The sequence below is a fragment of the Dipodomys spectabilis genome, unplaced genomic scaffold (assembly GCF_019054845.1).
Source record: "Dipodomys spectabilis isolate Male_0828 unplaced genomic scaffold, ASM1905484v1 ptg000173l, whole genome shotgun sequence".
Classification (NCBI taxonomy): domain Eukaryota; kingdom Metazoa; phylum Chordata; class Mammalia; order Rodentia; family Heteromyidae; genus Dipodomys; species Dipodomys spectabilis.
The window spans coordinates 5,079,961-5,106,507 of record NW_024870850.1 but is presented as its reverse complement, the minus strand read 5'-3'; the positions used below and the strand labels follow the sequence as shown (position 1 = coordinate 5,106,507).

The 26,547-nt window shown below is 37.1% G+C and overlaps 1 protein-coding gene across 1 annotated transcript; it reads right to left on the bottom strand.

The window, feature by feature from the left end:
* Positions 1 to 1,099: 1,099 nt before the first annotated feature.
* LOC122119938 (vomeronasal type-2 receptor 116-like) lies at positions 1,100 to 26,038 on the bottom strand. The gene is made up of 7 exons (XM_042693988.1): positions 25,923 to 26,038; positions 9,417 to 9,547; positions 7,706 to 8,031; positions 5,614 to 6,420; positions 4,025 to 4,252; positions 2,955 to 3,078; positions 1,100 to 2,058 (listed from the first exon to the last, which is right to left on the bottom strand). Exons 1-7 carry the CDS (start codon positions 26,036 to 26,038, stop codon positions 1,100 to 1,102), a joined length of 2,691 nt encoding a protein of 896 aa, XP_042549922.1.
* Positions 26,039 to 26,547: the final 509 nt, after the last annotated feature.

Sequence of the window (26,547 nt, the reverse complement as noted above, 5' to 3'; positions counted from 1 at the left end):
TAATGTCAAATTAAAATATAGTGATTAATAAATGATAAAATAAAAAGCATATCCAGGTCATAATGGGCTTACTATTATACATGGTAGAGTTTAATCATAGGAAGAAATTCCAAAAATCTTATACATTGAAGTCTTAAGTAAAAATTTATTTCTTCTAACACACACAAGTCATTCTTAATGTATATGAGGAAAGAGGTGAAAGAGGAAAGACAAAAAAAACCCAGGAAGACAAAAAAGGAGATGGAGAGAGAAAAAGCAAAAGAGAGACCAGGACAGAGAAAAAGGTCCCACAAAAGTGACTCAAGGGCTGAGTGCTTGCCTTGCATGCCTGAGGCCCTGGGTTCAATTCCTCAGCACCACATAAACAGAAAAAGCCGGAAGTGATGCTGTGGCTCAAGCGGTAGAGCACTCGCCTTGAGCTGAAGAGCTGAGGGACAGCGCCTAGGCCCAGAGTTCAGGTCCATGACAGGCAAAAAAAAAAGTGACTCAAGATAACTTTAAGAAGTGAATGTGCGAGTTGAAATATACAAGTATTTCCTCTCCCTTCCCCAACTTAGAAAAATATATACAAGATGCAGGGCACCGATGTCAAATACAGTGAAAACAGGGTTTATACCATAGGGGAAGAACATACAAGAGAAACAATAAACTCACTCATTACCTTACTCATGTAACTGTAACCCCTCTATATACTATGTATTTCAGTTAAAAAAACATAAAAAAGAAATAAACAAGTATTGAACAAAGCAATATCTAAGAACAATATTAAAAGATATAAATATGTGCAGAGGAAATATTTAATATTAATAAAATGGATTTGAGGACTTTGCAACATGCTGGTGTGCAGAGAGGACGTTAATTTAGAAGAGTTATTGAGAAAGACAACACTGAAAAGACTTTAGGAAGAGGGGATGAAAGAATTAAGCACAGATTAAATAGGAGCAACCAAAAATGTAGAAGCAAAATTCCAGTGTAAATTGTCATCACCATCACTTGTGACTACTACTGCTGGGAAAATTCACACTAGATCCTTAGTCTTGGATATCCAAATTCTATAATATAAACTATAACAAGAAGAGATAATTACTGTAGCTTTAGATCAGAACTTCTGTATATTGATCAACCCTATATGTTTAATCTTAAGAATGTTTGTCTTACTATGACTTTTTTCCCTGAAGCCATGCAGAGAATTTCTATTTGGCATTAACAACATGATATAACACTTTGTGGCAAAAATACAGCCTAAAAGTCCTGCACTAGAGGCCAAAATGGAGAAGACTTCCACAGCCACCATGACCTTCCCCTTGGCACTGTGGTAGACAGGCAGGAAGGTGAGCCACACACTGCAGAACACCAGCATACTGAAGGTCAGGAACTTGGCTTCATTAAAGGTGTCAGGCAGATTCCTGGCCAGAAAAGCCATAGTGAAGCTGGCCAGAGCCAGAAAGCCCAGATATCCTAGGACACAGTAGAAAGCAGCGAGGGAACCCTTGTTGCACAGGATGATGATGTGGCCATGTTCAGAGTGCGCATCTGTATCCACAAATGGAGGAGAGGTTCCCAGCCAGAGTCCACAGAGAGTCACCTGGATGAGGGTGCAGATGGGGATGATGAAGTTAGAAGCCCCTGATACCAGCAGCCACCTCATCCTTCTCCCTGGGGAAGTGGCTTTGAATGCCAGAACCACAGTCACTGTTTTGGCCAACACTGTGGAAACAGCCACAGTGAACACAACCCCAAATGTGATCTGCTGCAGGATGCATGTGACTGCGTTGGGATGACCAAGAAACAGCAAGGAACAGAGGAAACAGAAGATAAGGGAGATGAGCAAGATGTAGCTGAGAGCCCTATTATTGGCCTTGACAATGGCAGTGTCTTGGTGTTTCACAAACATCCCAAGAACAACAGCAGTTAGCATGGAGAAGCAAAGAGCCATGCAGGCCAGACACATGCCCAAGGGATCTCCAAAAGCCAGGAAACTTGCAGCTCTCAACAAGCACTGAGTCCTCTGTATGTTGGCATACTGATGATCTGGACACTTCACACATTGCTCCATATCTGGTGAGACATGTATATTACCATTACTCCTTTTTATTAACACCATATTCTTCAGAGAATTTAGGAAAATTTTCAGTAAGCTGAAATCGTCAGATGTCAGCCTTTACTATCATGAAAGTGTTTTTTTTTTTTTTTTTTTTTTTTCCCCACGTCATACAACCTCCCATTTTTATCTTCTTCTTTATTCAGGCTTTTTATCCAATATTTTTTTGCTCAATGCCTATCCCATGTATTGATAATTGAATAGTTGGGCTATTGCTATATCATATCAATTTTTGACTTTTTGTCATGCTGATTAAGAGTCCTGCAATCGGATTAAAATCGGAATTATACAGCTTATATTGCCCTATATGTTTCTGTAAGACATTAATTTTACCTTATGGGTTATTATCCTTGATTTCATCTCATTATGCTTGCCTTGCCTGCTTACCTGTGAGGTTGTAGGAACGGATTGATCACTTTTGGACCCTCTACAGTCATGCTCACTTCTTAAACTGAGTCTAGCTTGCTGACACCTTGCCCTGTGCCAAGAAGAGCTCTGGACACTGGGAAATAAAGATAAGCAAGATCCAAGTTTTCTGTGTGTAAAATGTAAGTCTTATGATGACTACTCTCCTTATAGGACTTATTTTTAATTTTATGTTAGAGTTTAGACTGGTCCTAAGGATTAGTTATAAGAAGAATTCCTGGACATAACTTTGTCTGCAGTAGACTGCAAAATCTTTCTCAATATGTAATTCAAAGCCATGTTCTATCATATCCCACCACTTGTCTGACTTTAGTTATGAAGAGAGAGAATGGACTCTGTTATCCTAATACATATTTTTCCATTTATTTGTTTGGATTGAGGATAACTAGATATAGATAAAGGATTTCTTTGTATGTCATGGACTCACCTGTCCCATTAGCAATCTCATTTTCTATGCAAGGTGTACAATCAAAGCAACATGCAGCCTTTCCCTCCTGAGAGGATTTCCTGAATCCAGGACCACAACTCTCACTGCAGACAGAGTGAGGAGTCTGAGGAAAGGCAGGGATGTGTCAGTAACTGTTCAGACTTTTACCAAATATTACAAAAATCCATTCCTTTCAAATGGGATGTTTAAGTATAATGCTTTAAGCAGGTAAGTGCAGTCGATTTATTGAATTCTGTTATAGATTCCATATTCCATGATTCTCAAAGGCTATGTGCTTCAGTCTTGATTTCTAGCCTGTTGAATTATTGAAAAGTATAGGATTTTTAAAAGGTAGAAATTAGTAGTGAGAAAGTAATTTCTAGTGAACAACCCTATGGGATTTCCTTGAATTCATGTCATTATATGCTTTCTCCTACTCATCTGTGACATGGGAAAGAACAAGGGGGAGACCTCCCACTTTATAATGTTATGTGAGTCCTAGGACCGTTGTTTTTTCACTTTATTTTACAGTGGTCACGAGGTGAGAATCTTCTCACAGCTGGCTGGAATGATTTCTCTAGCCAAACATATTTAAGTAGCAGATCAATTAACTATTATGACTCTCCACAGAAAGGAGCAAAAGGAACCATTCAACCACATAAATTAACTCTTTAGAGCATTTATCACATTGTTAGAATTTCACTGAGAAAAATATAATTTACATCTCATGAAAATATTAAAAAACAATGTGTAGAAATGCTTTTTCTCTTTTGGTTCTGAACCTGGGGCTTGAACTAAGGACTGGGCACTGGACTTGAACTATTTTGCTCAAGGATAGCACCCTACTACCTTAATCACAACTCTACCTCCAGACTTTTGAAGGTAAATTGGCAATGAGCCTACAGAGTTCCCTGTTTGAGCTGATTCTAAACTCTGATATTCCCCTCTCAGGTATATTAGACTCTAGGATTATAGGAGAAAGTTGCTGGAACTCAGCTACCTACAGAATTTAAAGGTGACTTTTGCTGATTTGTGTGTCCTTAACATTATTACGATTAGATCCAACTCACCTCTGTAGTTCCAATGGCCCACTCTACCATATCTTCAGAAAAGGACAGTTGATTGCCATGTGGAGCATATGGAGAAAACCTTCCTACTTTCACCTCAAGTTGAAGACCCTCTGGAAAATTCCAAATATTCAGAATGTCATAATCTGGCTCCAATTTCCTTTTCCTGTCCCAAATCACATTATCTCCAATAGTACTGTAAAACTGGATGTTCTTCAGAAAAGTGTACAGCTAAAAGAAGACATCATCTTATGGTCAAGTACATCCCAGAGTTACAATAGAAAGTGAAATATTAAAAGCTCCTGATGGTCTTTAAACTCTGATTCTGAATTCAAGAATAATAGAAACACCTAGTGAAGTATTTTAGGAGAAAATCCATGGAGGGATCAAAATGATCGTAGTGAAAAATTATCTTTCCTGGTCACTCAGAAAAAGAGGATGATTTTCAGAAAAATCATTTTGCTATAGCTTGCCACAATCACTCTTGTGAATGTCTATAGTTTGTGCTTGCTAAATATTTAACACCCAAAGTTGAATGAAACTCGGTCACTTATGAAAAACATGGATAATTGTTTACGGCAAGTCATCCTTTGCTATGACTGAAGAAACTCATAGGGAAAAACTGAATTGACAGTTTTCAAAACACTAACTACAAACATGTTGCTGTTATTGGTAACTAATGGTTTCATAAACAGGATTCTGGGGGCTCAAGGATGTAATCCCAGCTAATCAGGAGGTTCAGATCAGAGGATAATGCTTCAAAGCAAGCCAGGGCAGAAAAATCAGTGAGAACTTTGTAGCCAATAAAGTTCTCAGAAAAAGTTGCAAGTTGTGCTTTGCTGAAGTGGTTATGTGCTAGCCTTTAACACAGACTCAGGGACATAGCCTAGGTACTGTGTTCAAGCCCTTGCACTGGCCAAAACTAATTTATAGAAAGATGGAATATATTTTATCCTTGTTACTGGGCTGTTGTTTTCTTCAGATCATATTCACACATGTTTAGAATACCTTAGAGAGGGGCTGGGCAAGTGGTTCAGTGCATGGGCAAGGCCCTGGGTTTGATTCCTCAGCACCACATAAACAGAAAGGGCCAGAAGTGATGCTGTGGCTCAAGTGGTAGAGTACTAGCCTTCAGCTGAAGAGCTCAGGCCCAGAGCCTAGGCCCAGAGTTCAGGCCCCACAACCAACAGAAAAAATACCTTAAAGACATCAAAACATAAAAAATTGTATAGGGTTTTGAAAAGCACCTGAAATATTTAATATTTTAAATATGACTATATATTTGTTCAATTTTGTACTTAAAATATTTTCTCATAATAGAAAAGAAAAAGCTTAAGAGTTGAGACAATCCATTCAAATACTGCAATATATACTGGTTAATATCAGCAAACAAGATATATATGACATAGGGATACAAATATATATGATATGTGTATATGTGTGTATATATATACACATTATATATACCATATATATGATCATATAAATCAACACATGCACACATACAGAAATATTAAATTTTATACAGTAAGAAATGCCTCTAGCAAGTGACTTTGCTCATGTTTTGTGTACTCCAACATGGAAGAAATTACCTGAGCAGAGGAAGGCAGTGATCCTTTTCTATTTCCCACTGATTGAACTTCTTTTTGATGAAGAAGCATCTCATGGAGAGCCTGGGCCACAGTATACACAGTGTTGTATATATTGTAACTGTCTCCAGACATAGTCATCTCAAAAATATGCCCAGGCAACCAATCCAAAGAGGCATTATGAGGACAATTGTCCCATGTCACACAGTCAGACACAGAATCAGAGCAATTAAATGACAGAAACCACAGCCTGGCAAGAAAAATGTCTTCTGGGTATTTGGAAGGCTTAACTGTCTTGACAAAATCTGTGAATCCAAAAACACCTACATGGTGGTGTGTAAAAATAAGAGGTACATGCAATGAGCCTAGCATGAAATATTTCCTTTTCAGGGTGAAATCCCACTGTGAGTTCATGACACAAACTTTGCCATATATAAAAATTTGCTCAATAAATGCCATTAAAAATATCAGTGAATCATTATCACCATATATGATGAGGACACTTGCTGAAGGTAGATTTATTTCATTATGAACTGCCATGAGTTTGAATATATGTGATGCATCTTGGGTTGAGATCATTAGCTCATAGGCTACACAAACTCTATTCTTAGCCATCTCTTCTTTCAATTCAGCAAGAACCCATGCACCATGCTCATCTTGTGTAGTTAACAGTCCTACCCAGTTCCAGCTGAAGTGAAGCAGTAAGGAGACCATGGCAGTGGCTATTGATGTGTCCTTTGGGGCCATCTGATAGAGAGCAGGAAACTTGTTATGGTCACTCAGGGCATGATCAAAAGGCCCAAAGGTAAACTAAAGAGAAAGAAAATTGGACACTCCATGAATGAGAAGATTGCCATGCATCACAATCTCAGATGTGAAGTCTGTTAAGAACCAGTTGAAGTAGATGCAATGTAGGTTTTATTTTAGTTTTTGGAAAATAATTTGTTTTTGAATAGTTATACAATACATAAATTTACTTGTAAAAATCATTGGTTCCATTAAGACTTCCCATTTATATTAATTCCAACCATTCCCTGACATTCCTAATTCTTTTTGATGCATTCCTATTGAATACCATGATGCTTTTCCCCATCCATCCATTCCCTATTCCTCTGTGTTTTTCCCTTAGTACCTATCCCACTGAGAAAGCTATGCATCACCTTTTTGGTGTTCATTTTTTATACTGTGAATAGACCAGAAAAGTTATACCATGGAGTTCCACATCTATGTGTACCATACTTTAGTCAGATTGATCATGTATATATGTAAATGGCTATGTGCATGTTCCATATACATGTTCATATTTTACATCTAACTTTCACATTTGAGAGGACATTTTTACCCTTTCTTGTTCTGAGCCTTATTTACTTTATTCAAAATATTAACTTCTCTGTGTGCGTGTTTGTGTGTGTGTACACATGAATGCCAGTAGAGGGGCACAAACTCATACCCTCTTGTACTTCCTTAGCAATTTCCCTCAAGACTTGTGCTGTACTGATGGAGTCACACATTCACTTTGTGCTCCTTGCAGGTTAATTGGAGATTCAAGTTTCATGATTAGCTAGGATTACTGGTGTGAGTCATCAGTACCCTGCTCAACATAGCTTCACACAGCAAAGTCATTTTCCATTTCCTGATTTATTAAAGAAAATCATTCATAAGCACTGAAACAATGAATTATAAATTTTTTTTTTTTGGGTCCGGTCGTGGGGCCTGAACTCTGGGCCTGGGCGCTGTCCCTCAGCTTTTCAGCTCAAGGCTAGCGCTCTACCACTTGAGCCACAGCACCACTTCCGGCTTTTTTCTTTTTGCTTATGTGGTGCTGAGGAATCGAACCCAGGGCCTCGAGCATGCAAGGCAAGCACTCTTACCACTGAGCCACCTTCCCAGCCCCTATCAAATTTTTTTATATGTTCAAATCTTCTATCTCTTTTTCCAAAATGTGCAAAAATATATTTCTGACTACCTTTAAGTAATTACACTTTGATATCACAAATTTGATTTGTTCATGAATCCAGTCTCTTCCTATCATTCTAAAACCTGAAATGGCAGGAAATTAGACATTTTTGTATCCTTTTACACCACCTCCCCTCACCTGTGGAAATCTGTAGAGTCCCAATAATGTCCCAATCTGGTCAGATATTTTTCCTGATGGTCCTGTAAGCACTGCTATAGACCTGTTCTCTCTCATGCAGGAGTAGTTTGGAATCTTGTACTTCCCAAAGAGACAAGTGAAGAGATTCTTAAACATTTTCCAACCTCTGAAGTGAACATCATAGATATCATATCCCAGGGTCAGGTTATATAGAAGATCCGGGTTTTTGTTGATCTCCTCAATAGCAAAAGTCAAGGCCAAAACACACTGATAGTTCTTGAAGTTTAACCTGCATAATGAGCAAAGAAATTGAGGAGGAGTATTTCAAAATTTAAGAATTCACATGAATGGCTTGCTTCTTTGTCAAGGAATAAGTTAAAATATTACCCCAATTAAAATGGAATGTAAATGTATTCTCTTATGCTTACATCTAGAATTCAGATATTTATTTAAGTTGAGGGAGAGCTTGTTTTCCTCATTACCATATATACCACAGCAAAAGACTGTTGTCTGTTGGATTATATTTTCATGAGACAGCAAATGTTGTGTTGCCTTTGCATTAGGGCAACTAGCTACACCTCTGTAGAAAATAATTCTGGTGTTTTGAGTCACCAAGTTTATGTTATGTGTTTATAACATAAGGAAATTTTAATTTAAGAGCAATATCCAGAAGCAAGGTCTGCTCATAGACTCAAAATATTGAATAGCTTTTACTGATAAAAACCAGGAAAAGAGCAAAACTATCAGTGGAAGGAATTTTATTTTTCTTTATGTAACAAAACAAAAAGGATGCATCCAATTTCAAGGAACTCTTTTTGGAGAGACAAACCCCTGACATAAGGGTTGAGGAGAGAATTGTAGGTAAGCTTTGCATAGAAATCCCAGTTCTAATGCCACCATAGTAAAATGCACTGATCACTACTCTCTTTCCAATATGTTTATATTGAGATACTGAAAAGGAACCAATACAGTGAGGTAAAGAGGTGTGTGTGTGTGTGTGTGTGTGTGTGTGTGTGTGTGTGTGTGTGTGTGTGTACATGCATGCTTGTGAGAGTGCATATTCTAAATAAATTAATATAATGAAATCAAGTGGTATTGTTTAAAAGGAAACAATGAAATCATGTTGGAAATACTAATGAAATGATCAACTTGTTCAATATATACTGTAGGTATATGTGAAATATTCACAATGAAAGCCTATCATTTTATGAAAAGTTCTAAACAGAATAAAATAGTGAGCTTGAGGAAAATCTAATTGAACATATAAATATAGGAGGAATGAAGATGTGTGAAAAAGGTTTGTCAAAAGCTGAGGAAAGTATTTTCAATAAAGCAGATGTAGGTACACATACAAAATAAAAGGCCTAAACATGAAAGGATAATCCTTTTATTAATCAGTTTTGGGGCTTAAAATCTGGGCCAGGGCACTGTCCCTTAGTTCTTCAGCTCAATGCTAGTGCTCTATAACTTGAGCCACAGAACAACTTCCATCTTTTCCTGCTTATGTGGTGCAAAGGAATCAAACCCAGGGCCTCATGCATGTGAGGCAAGCATGCTACCACTGAGCCACCTTCCCAGCCAAGGATATTCAAATTTTTGAGCATAACATCTAAAATTAGCTGTCTTAGCATGAAGCACTCACCAGTTAAATATACGAGGATGATTCTCTAAAGTATAACAGAAATGGAACCCAAATGCCATAGGTGTATACCCATTTCCATAACAGCTGATTCCTCAATAGAATCTGTGTAAGTCAAGAGAACATGGCAAGAGACCTTTAGAGTACTGAAGATAAAGACATCTAAGTTATCCACCAAGAGTATTGTACCTAGCAAAGCTATCCTGTAGAAATTAAGGATAAAGATGCTCCCAGAGAAGCACAGAATGTATCTCCACTGGACAATTCCTACATGTAATACTGTAAGTTTTTCAGACCACAAAACTGAAACATTAATGAACAAGAAAAATATACAAGAATGTTTCCTGATTCCTATGAACACAATGACACTTGGGTACAACAGCAAATAAATCACAAAAAATACTCAAACTCATGGAAACTGAGCAATTCATTTATGAGTCTTCAGAAGTTCTTTGAAGAGATAAATAACAATGCAAATTTAATCATTTCTGGAATTCAATGTGAAAGAACACATAACATATCAACTCTTTTGGCACACACCAAGGGCGGTTCTCAGAGGACAGTTCATGTCTATAAGTGCTTGCATCAACCATTTAGAAAAATCCCAAGTCAATAACTTAATGGTGCACCTCTAAGTCTGACCTGACACTTGTGGGAAGATCATGGCATTGTCACATGTAAACTCTTTAGATGTGTCTGGCAAAACAGCTATTTAAATTCCCTGCATCCACTTCACCTCAAGAGATCCACACCAATCAAACTTTAAACCTATAGGGATTCATTCAAATACAGAAGAAATCTCACATAGGGATTCATTCAAATACAGAAGAAATCTCACAGCAGAAACACAGGAGCAGAAGATAACAAGACAGTATGCAGACCACTGCTGAGGGGCTACAGCCTTTGCACCTAGCCTCACCAGACAGCCTAGGCAGTTGCAGAAGGACATGCCTGAAGTACGACCAATCACCCTTAAACAGATTACAGTGTAATACTGACAAAAATCACACCAGACTGCCTTAACCCTAGAAACACAAGGAGGGAAAGAATGACAAACATCTGAATCAGCTTGGGGACCCCTATAGAGAGGCTGTTGCTGATGCCACACAACACCGAGGAGGAGAGACACCACAGGACCATGGTAGGGGGAAACAGGAAGAGGAGTTTGAGACTGCTAGATCCAGACACAGAGGCCCCTCAAGAAGATTCCTGCTGGCCAGCTCAAAACTGGCTCCAGAATCTGTCTGTACCTTGTCACAGACTTCTTCCTTGGAGGACTATTTCCAGGTGGTAATCTAAATTGCCCATAACAATTAATGCAATTGAAATAGCAATAAAGGACCAGATGGATGCAAAGCAGAAATCTATAATGTCTTCAAATCGGAACTCACTCTATATTCCTCAAAGTCTTCAATGAAACAGAAAGGGAAAGATCACTATCAAAGTCATTCTATGAAACCAACATAACACTTATTCCCAAACCAGATAGAAAGTCATCAATAAAAGAGAACTATAGACCCATTTTTCTGATGGACGTTGATGGAAAACTTCTCAACAAAATTCGAGCCAACCAAATTCAACAAGTAACCGGGGGGAAAAAAAACCCATACATTATGTTCAAATTGGATTCATTCCAGGATTGCAAACCTGGTTTGATATACTTGAGTCAATTACTGTAGTACAACACATCAACAGAAGCAAAGATAAGAACCACATGATCTTTTCAATATATTCAGAAAAATTATTTGACAAGATTCAACACCCATTTATGATAAAATCTCTAGAGAAGTTATGAATCCATGGAAAGTTCCTCAATATAATAAAGACTATCTACGACAAACCTAGAGCCAGCATTATACTTCATGGGAAAAACCATTCCCTCTAAATTATAAACAACACAAGGATGCCTATCTCTTCGTTCCTATTGAACATACTGCTGGAATACCTAGCAAGAGAAATAAGGCACAAATGAGAACCAAGTAGTAAAGGTATCCCTCTTGGTGGGTAGTATGATCCTGTATTTAAAGAATCCTGTAGAATTCCTCACCCCAAGCTACTTGAGTTGATTCAAACTGGCAAAGGAGAGAGGTATGAAATCAAACCACAAAACATAGTAGCACCATGTGTTCCAACAATGTGAAGAGTGATACTGTAATAAAGCAAAAAACACCATTGTATTAGCCTCACAAAATACTTAAGCAAAGATGGGAAGGATCACGAAATTTACAACTTTGGTGTGGGGGGGGGGGGGGAAGAGGGAGGATTGGGTGTGGGGAGGGAGGCTGGGAAAGGATGTAAAGGGTAAACAAAGGAGGAGGCTGCAATGCTTGATAGGAAATGTATGCATTATCTTGCCCATGTAATTGTAAACCCTCCGTACAGTATGTTCACAAAAAATTAAAATTTAAATTTAAAAAAAAGATGGGAAGGATCTATATTGTGAAAATTTATAAAAACACTTTTTTAGTTTTTTTAATTGTGAAAATACTGTACAGAGGGGTTACAATTACATGGGCAAGATAATGAGTACATTTCTTATCAAGCATTGTAGCCTCCTCTTTTGTTTCTCCTTCCCATCCCTTCCCATCCATCCATTAGTCCCACACCCAAACCTCCCCCCCCCCCAGCACGAAAGTTGTAAAGTTCGTTTTCCACATAACAACTTGTGCATCTAATTGTTGCAATGGGTCCACCTATATCCCTATTTAAACGATTTGTTATTCCCCTTCCCCTCCACAAATTATACCGACATGAAATACAGCGAAAGCAGGGGTTATACTGTGGGGGAGGGACATACAAAGCAACAAAGAAATAATTTTATAAATGTGTTAAAAAACAATCGCATAAAAGAAAAAAACATTTGAATACATATCTTAGGGTTCATTTCCCTAACATCAACTTATCTGACCTTTTCTGCTTGACTCAGACATATACTAGATATTGCAAATAAGGGAAACCAGGGGACCTATGTTTCTTTGGACCTGGCTTACTTCACTTCATATAATTTTTTCCAAGCCTTTCCATCTCCTAACAAATGGGGCAATGTCATTCTTTCTGATGGAGGCATAGAATTCCACTGTGTATATATACCACATTTCCTTGATCCATTCATCTACGGAGGGGCATCTGGGTTGGTTCCATATCTTAGCTATAGTAAATAATGCTGCAATAAACATAGTCGTTCTGACAGCTTTAGTGTGGTCTTGTTTGTAGCATTCTCTGCAATTTCATGCAATCCCATTTGTCCAACCTTTTTTGATATGTTGTGTCTGGTCCCAATTAAGAAAATTTTGGCCTGTGCCAAGGAGACCTAGGGTTTCTCCTATTCCATCCTGTAATGTTTTCAAAGTGTCTGCTTTGACTCCGAGGTCTTTGATCCATTTGGAGTTGATTCTCGTGCAGGGTGATATATAAGGACCTAGCTTTTCTAATTTCCTGAAGGAGTTGCTTTCCTAATTTCAGCCACACTTTTCTAATTGTTGGCATACAGAAAAGCCATTGATTTTTGAGGGCTAATTTTATACCCTGCTACTCTACCAAAGTTTTGAATCAGCTTGAGTAATTTGGGAGTGGAGTCTATGGGATTCTTTAAATACAAGATCATGTCATCTGCAAAGAGGGAGAGTTTTACTTCATCTTTCCCTATTTGAATCCCCTTTATGTTTGCATCTTGTCTTATTGCTGTAGCTAGGCATTCTAATACTAGATTGAAGAGAAGTGGAGTGAGTGGACATCCTTGTCTGGTTCCTGAATTAAGAGGAAATGGCTTTAGTTTTTCACCAGTAAGTATAATGCTGGCTGTAGGTTTGTCATATACAGCCTTTATTGTATTGAGGAATGTTCCATGGATTCCTAATTTTTCCAGAACCTTCATGATAAAGGGGTGTTGGATCTTGTCAAATGCTTTTTCTGCATCTATTAAGATAATCATGTGGTTCTTATCCTTGTTCCTGTTGATGTGATGAATTATATTAATTGATTTGCATATATTGAACCAGCTTTGCATCCCTGAAATGAATCCTGTTTGATCATGGTGTACGATTTTTTGGATGAATTGTTAAAGTTGATTGGCCAAAATTTTGTTGAGAAGTTTTGCATCAATGTTCATCAAAGAAATGGGTCTATAGTTCTCTTTCTTTGATGAGTCCCTGCCTGGTTGGGGGATGAGGGTAATGATGGCTTCAAGGAATGTGTTTGGTAGTGAACTTTCTCTTTCAATATCATTGTAGAGTTGGAGTAGTATTGGAGTTAGCTCTGCTTTGAGGGCCTTGTAGAATTCCTCTGTAAAACCATTTGGTCCTGGACTTTTATTAGATGTGAGGTCTCTTATTGCTTTTTCTATTTCAATGCTTGATACGGGCCTGTTAAGATGGTTTAACTCATCTTGGTTTAGTTTTGGCATATCAATATTTGCTAAGTTCTCAAACTTATTAGCATAAAGTTTTGAGAAGTATTCCCTTATAATGTTAAGAATCTTAGTTGTTTCTGTGGTGATGTTTCCATTCTCATCTCTGAGTTTATTTATTTGGGTGTGTTCTCTTCGTTTTCTGATGAGATTTGCTAAGGGTCTGTCAATTTTGTTAATTTTTTCGAAGAACTAACTCTTTGTTTTGTTGATTCTTTCTATAGATTTTTGGGATTCTAATTCATTTAATTCTGATTTAATTTTAATTTTTCTTTCCATCTACAGGATTGAGGTTTATCTTGCTCCTCTTTTTCAAGGAGGTTCAGATGTCTCATTAAATTGTTGGTTTCAGATCTCTCCAATTTGTTGATGTAGGAACTCAGAGCTATAAACTTGCCTCTGAGTACTGCCTTTGCTGTGTCCCAGAGGAGCTGGTAATTTGTGTGCTCATTTTTGTTGAATAGCATGATCATTTGAATTTGCTTTCTAATCTCTTCTATGACCCACTCATGATTCAGCAGTGTGTTGTTCAGCCTCTATGTGATACCAGACTTTCTTTGGTGGCTTTTGGTGTTGAGTTCTAATTTTATTCCCTTGTGGTCTGAGAGAATGCAAGGTATAAGTTCAATGTTTTTGAATTTGGACAAGTTTGCTCTGTGGCCTAAAATGTGGTCTATTTTGGAAAATGTTCCATGTGCTGCTGAGAAAAAAGTGTATTCTGATGCTGCTGGGTGAAATATTCGGTTGATGTCTGTTAAATCTAGTTGATCTACGCAGTTGTTTAGATCTGTGGCTTCTCTGTTGAGTTTTTGCCGAGTTGATCTATCTAATGGGGAAAGTGGTGTGTTAAAATCACCAACAATTAATGTCTTTGGATCTATGTGGGATTTGAGGGAAAATAGTGTTTCTTGGATAAATTTGGGTACTCAGTTGTTTGACGAATAGATATTTAGAATTGTAATATCCTCCTGAAGGAAAGATCCTTAATTAATATGTAGCGACCTTCTTTATCTTTTCTCACAAATTTTAATTTGAAGTCTATTTTATCTGATATTAGGATTGCAACTCCTGCCTGTTTATGGGGCTGTTTGCTTGGTAGACTTTGTTCCAGCCTTTCACATTGAAAATGTGTTTGTTTTTTGGGAAAGATGTGACTCCTGAAGGCAGCAGATAGAAGGATCTTGCTTTTTAATCCAACTAGACAGTCTATGTTGCTTAATTGGAGAATTAAGTCTGTTAATGTTGAGAGATAGGACTGAGAGGTATTTGGGAGTTCCTCCCATGTTATCCACCGTCTTGGGGGCTGCGAAAACTGGGTTCTTCCTATGGTTCTTGGATTCTCAGTTTGGGTGTGGTTTCTTGGCCTTTATTATGGTTTTGTTTGTTTTCTATGTGTAGGACATCTTTAAGAACCTTTTGTAGGGCTGGTTTGGTGGTGATGTATTGTTTCAATTTTTCTTTGCTATGGAAGGTTTTTATTTGGCCTTCAGTTATGAAGGAGTGTTTAGCTGGGTACAGTATTCTTGGTTGATAGTTATTTGTCTTTAGGGCATCATTCCAGGTTCTTCTTGCTTTGATTCTCTCTGCTGAGAAATCTGAGGTGATTCGAATTGTTTTCCCTTTATAGGTGATTGATCTCTTCTCCTTGACAGCTTTAAGGATCTTTTCCTTGGTCTGAATTGATCCTGTGTGGATTATAATGTGACCGTGGGATGTCCTATTCTGGTCTGGTCTATTTGGAGTTCTAAAAGCTTCTTGTATCTGAATAGGCCTATCTTTTTGCGTGTTTGTGAAGTTCTCTGCTAGGATCCTGTTAATCAAATTTCCTAGACCATTAACTTCTGTTTCTTGGTGCTCCTCTACACCCATTATCCTTAGATTAGGCCTTCTGATGATGTCTTCCAAGTGTTGAATAGATCTATCATATTTCTTGGACTTGTCTTGGATGGTTTATGTTCTTTCTCTATAATACCTAGGCTGTCTTCAATCCCCAAGATTCGATATTCTCCATGGTCTAACCTGGAGTCAAGACTGTCTACTTAGTATTTTATTTCTTTTCCTTCTAATTGGTCAGCTTTGATGGCTTCAAATTCTTTATTGAAGCTTTGTTTTAGATCTTGTATGGACTTCTTTACTTCCTTAATTTGTTATTCAGTGTTTATTCTCAAATCACTTAGTTGATTGGTTATGGTTTCCTTGGACTCCCATTCCTTCTGTCTGGGTCTATTCAGCATTCCCTTTGAGGTCTCCCTGACTTCCTTTGGCTCTCTGTTTGTGGATTCCATGAATGCCTTTAGTGATCTTTGTGTATTCTCATCCTGCTCTCTCAATTCCTGTATTAGTCTTTACTTAGCTTCCTCACATTCACTCCATTCCTGTAGTTCTCTTTGAGTGTTCTCAGCCTGCTCACGCCATTCCTACCATTCTCTTTGAGTGATCTCAAGCTGCTCATGCAATTCCTGTATCAGTTTTTGAGTAGCTTCCTCATGCTCATGATGTTTTGTGTTAACCTTTGGTTTGCCTCCTCTCTCTCCCTATCACGCTAATACAGATTCCTTAGTATGTTTTCAATCTTTTCCTGTATTAGCCTTTGATTTGCCTCCTCTCTCTCTCTATCTGCTCATACAGAGTCCTTTGTATGTTTTCAAATTTTTCATTTACCATGTTTGCCAGCAGTGTTTGTAGAGCTATTTGGGAACTCTCCTCTGGATTATTCATTATCTGTTCTGTCCCCTGATTATCATGAGATATAAAATGGGATATAAAAACTCTTATAAAGACATTGGAACTGACCTAAGGAAAGGGAAAATCATCCCATGATTTTGCTCCTGGTTTTCACTGGATTTGAGCCAGTGTTCTACACTTTGTATGTACATTTGTATGTACATACATTTCTACACTTTGTATGTAATTTGGGGAAGGGAAGGGATAATGCTTAAATGGGGATGCAGGCTGATTGACGAGATGCACAGGACAAGATGTACAGGACACTATATTGAGGACGAAAATTACAATGTCAGGGTGGAGGAGCAGGATGAGTTAGGAGGGTGGGGAGCGAAGTGATGGTAGGGGGAAATAAAGAGGAGGTAACAATGCTGTCTATGAAATGTGGTCATTACCCTACTGATGTAAATGTAACCCCTCTGTACAACATTTTTACAATAAAAAAGAATTATCATGAAAATGACAATTCTTCCCAGAGCAATATACAAATTCACTGCAATACAAATAAAAATTCCAGTAACTTTCTTCAAAGGAATAGAGAAATCAAACATTTATATGGAATAATAAAGATCTTTATTACAAAGCCATAGTAATAAAAACTTCTTTGTACTGATACAAGAATAAGCCTGAAGCCCAATCAAACAGAATAGTAGACACAGAAACAATTCACAAACATATAATCATCTAATATTTGGTAAGGGAATCAAAAACACAGTTTCCAAGAAAGATAGACTCTTACACAAACAGTGCTGGCAAAATTGGCTATCTACATGCTATATACCTATATATCACATTGAGCTAGTATCAACACTAAATGGATCGAAGACCTCAATTAAGGCCAAATACTGTGAAAATACTACAAGAAGCGCTCAGGTAACACCTAAGCCTTTTACCCACAGGGTAAAACATTCTAAACAAAGATCCAGAATCACAACCAATCAAAGAAAGACTGGAATAATTGGGACTGTATTAAACTGAAGAGATTCTGAATGGTAAGGGACATAGCTAGGAAGGTATATGAACAGACCACAGAATGGGAGAAAACATTGACTAGCTATTCAACAAAGAGGTTATATCTAATGTATACCTAGAGTTAAAAAGTCACACCACAAAACAAAACTCCAAAACTCAACAACCCAATCATAAAAAGGCCAAAGACCTTAAAGAGAGACTTTTCAGAGAAAGAAAAAATGGTCAAATCGATAGATGATGAAGTGTGTTCAATACCTCAGGAAACATTGCCTTTTTCTTTTGTTTGTGGTCACAGTTACTGATTTCAGTACCCTTTTTCTTATATGTAATTTCATCTGATTGTGAAGAGAATGGGAATCAGAGAAAAAGAGGGTCCGAGTAAACTATTGCAACAGCAATACTCATTAGACACTATGTTGGAAATAGAACTTTCAACTTGGGGAGAAGGGATGTTAGGGGAGGGAAAGTGGGGAAACCAGGGATAGGGTATGACTGTTTAAAAGGAAATGTACTCATTACCTTACCTATATACCTGTATCCCTTCTTTGCATCACTTTTACAATAAAATAATATTTAAAAAGAAAAATGCAATTCAAAATTACATTAGGATTCTAACTAGTCCAGTTACAGTGGCCATTATCAGGAAAACTAACAATAACAAATGCTGGCAGGGATGTGGCCCCAGGGGAACTCAATTATACTTTTGGTGGGAATGTAATATTGTTCAATCACTCTGGAAAGCAGTATGGAAGTTCCTTAAAAGACTAATTATAGAGTTTCCATATGACCCAGCAATTCCATTTGTTGGCATTTATTCAACGGATCACAAACAAGTCCACACTAAAGCCCCAAGAAAACACATGTTTATGACAGCATTGTTTAGCAAGTCAAGAAGGTAGTCATCCCAGTTATCTCTCAGTGGATGAATGAACAAGAAAACAAGAAAATATGGTATGTATCTATGTACACACACACACACACACACACACACACACACACACACACACACACACACATACACACACAATGGTAATATACTTATCTTTCAGGAAGAATGATACTTTAACTTTTTTAAGGAAATGAAAAACCTTGGAAAAATTATATTACGCAAAGTAAGAAGTATAAGCTGCATTGTTTCCTTGTTTGTGGTAACTGAATGTCCCTATAAATCTATAAGTAAGCAAACTGACTGACTACAACAAGTAAATATTATATGTATTTCCACACAGATTATGGGACATGATAAATTATATAGGACCCTAGATATTAACATACAGAGACAAAAGGAGGAGATGCAGAGGAGTGGTGAGAAAAAGCTCAATGGGTATGTAAAGATGACTATTTAAAATAGTATTCTATGAAATGAACTCCAAGAAAAGGAAACAAAGGTTAATTTTATTTGCAATTGTTGCTGTTTTTGTTCTCTTTACCTCTTTCAGTTTGTTAGTCTGTATTTGGGAGGGTAAGGGAGAACACATGAAAGGTGGAACTAATGAACAAACTCAACAGTGATATTCACTAGACACTGTAGAAAATGAACTGGATATGGTATGGGTGAGGATAGGAGGGAAAGACAGGGAGAGAATGATAAAAGAACAGATATGATTCAAAAAGAATTGTACTCATCACTTATTATCCAACTCAAGTAGTTGTAACCCCGCTGTATATCAACTCTAAAATAAAAATTAGAAATAATAAATGAATTAAAAAACCCACAATTAAGAAATAGCCCTTCACAAACAATGAAATTGCATTGACACTAACAGAGTTACAGCCAAATTCTAAAAGATCTTTAAAGGAAAATTTTCATCAGTGCAACTCAAAGTTTTCAATGAAATAGAAAGGGAGGGAACACTACTCATTCTATGAAGCCAGCATTACACTCATCTCCAAACAAGAGAAGGCCACACAGAGAAAAGACAACTCTGTTTTCTCCTCAATGAACATTGAAGCAATAACTCTCAACAAAATACTGGCAAACAGAATCCAACAACTGATCCAGAAAATCATACAATATGATCAAAGGGGATTCATATCAGGGATGCAAATATGGTTTAACATATCTATGTCAATTAACATACTATAGCACATCAGCAGAAGCAAGGCCAAATCCACATGAATTACTCAATTGATACAGAGAAAAACTTTTGACGATGTCCATACACCTTTACGATAAAAGGTCTGGAGAAAACTAGGAATCTTTGGAACATTCCTCAATAAAAACTGTATATGGAATTCTACAGCCAATGAACAACTAAAGACGTTTCCCCTAAATTCAGAAAGAAAACTATGATATCCACTCTCTCCACTCCTCTTCAATATAATATTGGAATTCCTTGCAAGAGAAATATGCAAGGGAAAAGCATTTAGGTGAACCAAATAGGGAAGGGAGAGTAAAATCATCCTTTTTTACAAATGACATGGTCATGTACTTAAGCGATCCCAAAATTTCCTCTTCTGTAGCTACTAAAATTGATCCTGAACTTTGACAAAATCTACCCACATAAATTAATTGTTTTTCTTTATGCCACTGACAGAAAATCAAGGCTGAAATTAGAAAAGCAACCCCATTTGCAACCAAAAATATAAAATACCTGGGAATTAACCAATAGGTAAAAGACCACTGTAGTGAAAACTTCAATAACTTGAAAAAGGAAAGCAAGGAGGACTTAAGAAGATAGAAAAATATTCTGTGTTCCTGGGCTGGAAATATTAGCATTGTGAAAATGGAAAGACTACCCAAAACAACTAAAAATTCAATGCAATATCCATTAAAATCCCAACAAAATTATTCAAACAGATAGAGAAACCAATCCAGAAACTCATAGAGAACAAGAAAAGACTGTGAAAGTAAAAACTGTGAAAGCCAAGTAATTTTTAGTGGTCAGAACAGTATTGTACGAATAACAATACTGAACTTTAAGCACTATTAGAGAGCCATAGTTATAAAACAACATGGTACAGGAAAAAAGAACTGAACACTTTGAAATGAACACAAAGACCTACAGCTATCTAATATTTGATAAAGGAGCCAAAAATATAGGCTGAAAGAATGATGCTGGCAAAAGTGAACATCCATGTGCAGAAAATTTAAACTAGATATTTATACATCACCTTTCACCAACATCAATTCTAACTGGATCCAAAACCTCAATGAAATCCTTGTATATCATAAATTATACAGGTCTCTAGACATTCTACACAGTGAGAACAAAGGAGAACATACTCAGGAGAGGAACACAACACAAAGACATAATAATGCATATGATCATATAAAATAATATTTGTTAAAAAGAACTCCAAGAAATGGGAACAAGAGGGTTGTTTTCTTTGTTGCTATTTTTGTGAGCATGGAGTCACAGAATAGGTGGAACAAAGAGAACAAATGCAGCAGTGCTACTCACTAGACACTATGTTGAAAATAAACTATAGAACTAGTTGGTAAGGATAGGAAGGAAATACAGCGAGGGAAGAGGAGACATTATTGGAAAAGAAATATTCACTTCATCTTGCGCATGTAACTGTAACCTCTCTGTACATCATCTTTACAATAGCAATAAAAATACATGAACAGGAACAAAAGGCATGAACAAGACAATCCAAGCAAATCAAAGGGAAAAAAAGCAACAGTATCCATAACCTATTACATCATATAAAGCTTAATCAAAACAATTAAAAATGCAGTGTTTGTAATGCAGTGATGAAGCAATCAGATCAACAAGATGGCATAACAATTGTAAATGTATATTCACACAAGATCAAAACCCTTAACTCTATGTAGGGAGACTTTTGAAATACTGCTCAATACAATAATTCCTCTAGATTTCCTGGAGAGACCCTCGAGACCAAGTCAACAAGGATGTATCAGAATTAAAATTCACCCTTGATGAGATGAGCCTCACATACACCTATAGAACATTTCACTCAATGTCTGAATAATCCATCTCTCATTAACATATTGAGTGTTCTCCAAGAGAAATTGTGGGATAGGACAAAAAACAACCAGATTTTAAAAGTATAGAAAGTACAATGAACACACCTGCAAAATACACTGTGGTAAGGCTAGAAATTAACAAGGAAAACATTGAAAATATGCCTATAATATCAAAATGAAATGAATTATCTCTCAATCAAAAATAAAGCATTTAATTTAACTGACAGCATTAAATTTAATTAAGTGATTAATACATGATTAAATAACTTGTTTTACAAGGCAAATTTCCAGAAGTTTACCAATCTTTGGAACAAATAGAAATGAAAGCAATACCAGAATCTATACATATGGAAAAAGAGCAGTGAAATGAAATTGTAACAACCTTTGCTGAAATCAGGAGTAGAGATGCTATACTAAAGAACATATGCTGCATCTCAAGGAACTAGAAAAATAAACCCAAAATGAGTAGAAGGAATCAAATAATCAAGTAGAAGAAAAAGAAATTAGAGACTAAAAACACAATAGAAACAATAAAGCCAAAAGGAGGTTCTACAAGAACAACAGGGTGATAAAACTGAAGTAAAGCAACAAAATTCCACGTATCAATGCACATCTCCCATTATTCTGGATGCCAGAGTCAGTATGGTGAAAATACCTGTACTAGTGCAAAACCATGTACAGAAGATGCAGTACAGTCTATATAATAATTGTTGGGAGAGAACAAATGTAACAGCAGTGTACATGAGACAATGTTGGAAATGATTGGTACAGCTAGGGAGGGGTGGGGAAAGGGAAAAATGGGAGAAAATTGAGGGAAGGGACAACAAGGTTGACAAAAAATGTGTGCACTCCCTTATTTATGTAACTAAAACCCGTATGTACATCACCTTGACAATAATATATTCTGGGACTAGTAAAAATTAATGAAAATTCCTATTACTTCCTTCACAGAAATAAAAAAAAGGCAAAACTGAATTTTATGAAGAGCAAACTCTCCATTAGCCAGGGCTATTTTAAGACATAAAAACAACTCAAAAACATCCCTACACCGGTTTTTACTTATACTAAAAAGCCATTAGAGAAAAAAACATCCTGATAAAAACAGACACATGGATCAAAGAAATAGATGACCAAAAAGTAATTGTAATCAATAGATATCTGATTCTTGGAGAAAGTGTCAAATAATACATGCCTGAACATGACACACGTAACAAGAGGTGGCATTGTGAAATTGAGCATTCATGTGTGAAACACTTAATGTAGACCGTATATTTTTTAATCCCAAAATTGATTAGTTCGGGACTGGGAAGGTTGCTCAGTGGTTAGAGTCCTTGCCTAGTATGCATGAGGCCCTGGGTTTGATTCCTCAGCACAACATAAGCAGAAAAAGTCAGAAGTGGTGCTGTGGCTCAAGTGGTAGGGGCACTAGGCTTGAGCTGAAGAGCTGAGGGACAGAACCCAGGTCCAGAGTTCAGGCCATAGGACCGACAAAAAATTGATTAGTTCATAATAGAGAATTGAACTTTGCAAATGATAGTGAAAATGAGGAAAAATATAAACACAGAGGTAACATAACAAAAGTCATTAGATCATAAAAGATTATGAATAATTCTTCTCTGGGTTTGATTAAATGGCAGAATCCTTTGTCTCACTTACAAGACCATAACTTTCACCCCAAACACTGGAAATGTAAAGTAACTGTGCTTGTATCCAATTGAAAAGCTTCAGTACAATGAAAGAAATGGTGGGATAGGCAAATGAATAGTTAAAATCTTGGTAGCTATACATCTCACAGAGGAAGAATAGCATAGTGGAAAACAATTCTAAAAAGTATGTATTAGAATAGAAAAAAATCCACTCATGGAACAGACACTTGATATTTAGAAAATAACAACAGAGGAATGGTATTGAATCATTTGGGCAATCAGGACACCCATTAACTATTCATTAACCCAGAAAAAATTGAAGTTTTGATAATGGCATATAAAAATTAAAGTTTGGAGATTCTTCAAGGTTAAAACTACCTCTACTGGTAGCTTATAGCTGCAATCCTAGCTAAGAAAGAAGCTGACAGCTAAGGATCCTGAATCAAAGCAAGCTATCACAAAAAAGTCCATGGCATATTTTATCTCCAGCCAACCAACAGAAAGCTTGAAATGGAGGTATAGCTCAAGTGGTAGAGTATCACCTTTGAGATAAAAATGCATGTAACAGTCCAAAGTAAGCCAATAACTAATGGCTTATTCTTAGCTACCTCAGATAAGTGAAAATGAGTAAAAGAAATTAGAGATATGGGAGGAAAAAATGATGTGTGACATGATATGAAAATACTTACACATAAGTGAGTGAATATAATCAAAGTGTGTGGAGTGCAGTGTGGAACGACACCCTGGACCAGATACTTGGCACAATCACCATATTGCATCAAAATTGGGAAAAATCAGCGAACCTCAGTGAGCGTAGACATGAATCAAATCTCTCATCTACTGATGTCTAACTGCAGTGCTCTATTTGTCTACAGGAAAACCTTAGTCAATAAATATCTCTACCTGTAGCCAACAGGATATATAAACTTTTACTAACCCAAACCAGACTTTACTTTGTATCTGGGGTTAGTCAAGAAACATCCATTGGCTTGAAACAGTACTACTCAATGTGTCTATGAGAGTACATTAACAAAAGTACTTAAATGTATTTTGGAAAATTAAAACAATGAAACTCAGCAGAACCTGGGTAAATAGTGTTGGATATAAAGAATAAGCTAAGCCAGACATTAATGCTTCATGCCTTTATTCTTCACTACTCATAAGGCTGAGACCTGAGTATCATGTTTTCAAGGCAACCTGGGCAGGGATGTCTGTGAGTCTCGTATCTCCATTTAACTACCAAAAATTGCCAGAAGTAGAGCTGTGGCTCAAATCCTAGAACACTAGCCTTCAGCAAAAAGTGTGGAGGCAACAATGCTCAATAGGAAATGTACTCATTACTTTGCCCATATAACTGCCCATACAATTTTTTTTAAAAAATGTTCAAGGAGAGCACCCAGGACCTAATATCCCAGGACCAACATGAAAGTAAGAATTATAAACATATCAGTGACATATAAAACGAAACCACATATCCTCTATAGCACAGAAGAGAGTAATTCCTATCCTGGGATCTCTGCTCTCAATTGTGGGCAGCTGCCTCTGGCTATAGTTGTCATGCCAACACTTAAAAAGCAGTGCAGATGATAAAGATAATGATATTTTTTGCAATATATACATTTTTCTAATTTGGGGAGGGGATGGGAAATAACAAAATGCTAAAACAAGGATACAGGTTGACCCATTGTAATAATGAGATGTACAAGAAACTATGTAGAAAACAAAATTTACAACTTGGGCAGGGGGACTGGGGAGGATTTGGGGAGGTGTGGAAGGAAGGGATGGTAGGGGAAAAACAAGGGAGGAGGTAATACTGCTCCATAAGATATGTACTCATTACCTTACTCATGTAACTCTAAACCCTCTGTAAACTATTTTTACAATAAAAAAATATAAAAAGGAATCAGATAGGTTTCTAGAATTTCTTGAAGGTCTGTGCAGTCATTTTTCTATTCTTCTCTCTTTCTTTTAGTATACCACTTATTAGTGAGACTCTGAGTTACAGACAAAAATCTTTAAGAATATGCATATGCACAAATAAAGAATTCATCTTGGGAACATAAAATTCTCCCACAAGGAATATTTCATAATGCTGAGCTGCCTGGTAACACCTGGGTCATGGAGCATATCAGACATGTAACAATACCACAAAGCATAGTTTGGAATAGCAACTGCTTGTGTACACTAAGAATATGTGAGTGTGTGAGTACACATGAACTTGTGTGTGTGTGTGTGTGTGTGTGTGTGTGTGTGTGTGTGTGTGTGTGTGCCAGTTCTAAGGCATGAAATCAGTGTCTGGGCACTGTTATTGTGCTTTTTGGCAGAGGTAGTACCTGGTTACTTCATTTCTAGCTTCTGGCTAGTTAGCGATAAAATTATCACAAGTTTTCCTTCCTGGTCTGGCTTCAAACCTCCATTCTCAGATATTATAGCCCCATGTGTAGTTAGGATTACAGGCATGAGCCATTATAAGCAATTTTATCAACATTCTCAAAATATAGGTGTTTCTATTGGCCTCATGGTAAGGAAATGTAGGGGCAGCCTTTTAATACACAACTCATGCCAGTGACTCAGGTTGATTAAAATAACCTCACTTCATTTTCTACAGTGACACATGAAATGGAGGAGATACAGGCAAGCTGGAAAAAAGCAAAGAACTTACAGATCTGAAAGGAGAAGATCCATGGAAGGAAATGGAGCCCTCTCCTGTTAGCAGGCAGAAAATCAATCAACAGAAAATGTAAGACAATAATGAAACTGAGCTGTGCCTGGTGCAATAGGGATGGAGGTCAGTGTAGAGGAGACAGAGAACATTGATGTGTACACCCAGAGTTCTGTCACCCATAGAACATTCTCAGAATAAAACAGTAATTGAAATAAAATATCAAATTACTTACATCTTGTTCTCTTCTTGCCTGGAAGCATGACTGTGACTGTGATCTATTCCCAAAGTGTAGAGAGGGAAAAACCCAGTGATCATCACATCTCCATCCATGTGTGCTCGATGCTTCATTGTAGAAAAGCAACTAGTATCAGCCAAGGACCTGACAGGGAGGGGGAGATAGAGAAGGAAGAGTATTAAAATGAACGGGCACATGCCTGAAGCATCTGCTAAGCAGAAATTGTGGATGCAAGTGAGGCTCACAGTTTCAGCTATGTATATTCTTATATCTATGTACATATGCATATGTGTGTTTTTACTGACAGATCTACACTATAGCTCCATTTTAGTCAAAGTCCCTTGTGAGACCTCAGAAGTAATGTGTAAGACTATTTCCAAGGGATCTACATTTGTAACCTTGCATCAAGAAGAAAAACATGAGTTAGAAAACATGTTTGTAGATTTACCTTCTTCACCACAGGTGCTGTAATTTTATCCAAGACCACAGATAGTGAGTCCCTAGAGGTGGAGTTATCTTGGTTAAAGTTTGTCTAAAGTCTGTGTCTAGAAACTGTGTGCATGAAAGTCATTTGAGATGATGCAACTGGATTGCATGAGACTATGCCAGGTCATGTGAATGG

What these genes read in the sequence shown, in the direction of transcription:
- LOC122119938 (XM_042693988.1), bottom strand. Translation starts at nt 26,038, where the DNA reads ATGAAGCATCGAGCACACATGGATGGAGATGTGATGATCACTGGGTTT. An exon ending in AGGCAAGAAGAGAACAAGAT is followed by an intron (nt 9,548 to 25,922) that starts GTAAGTAATTTG and finishes TAATTTCTACAG; the next exon opens with GATAGCTTTGCTAGGTACAA. An exon ending in GGGCCATTGGAACTACAGAG is followed by an intron (nt 3,079 to 4,024) that starts GTGAGTTGGATC and finishes GCCTTTCCTCAG; the next exon opens with ACTCCTCACTCTGTCTGCAG.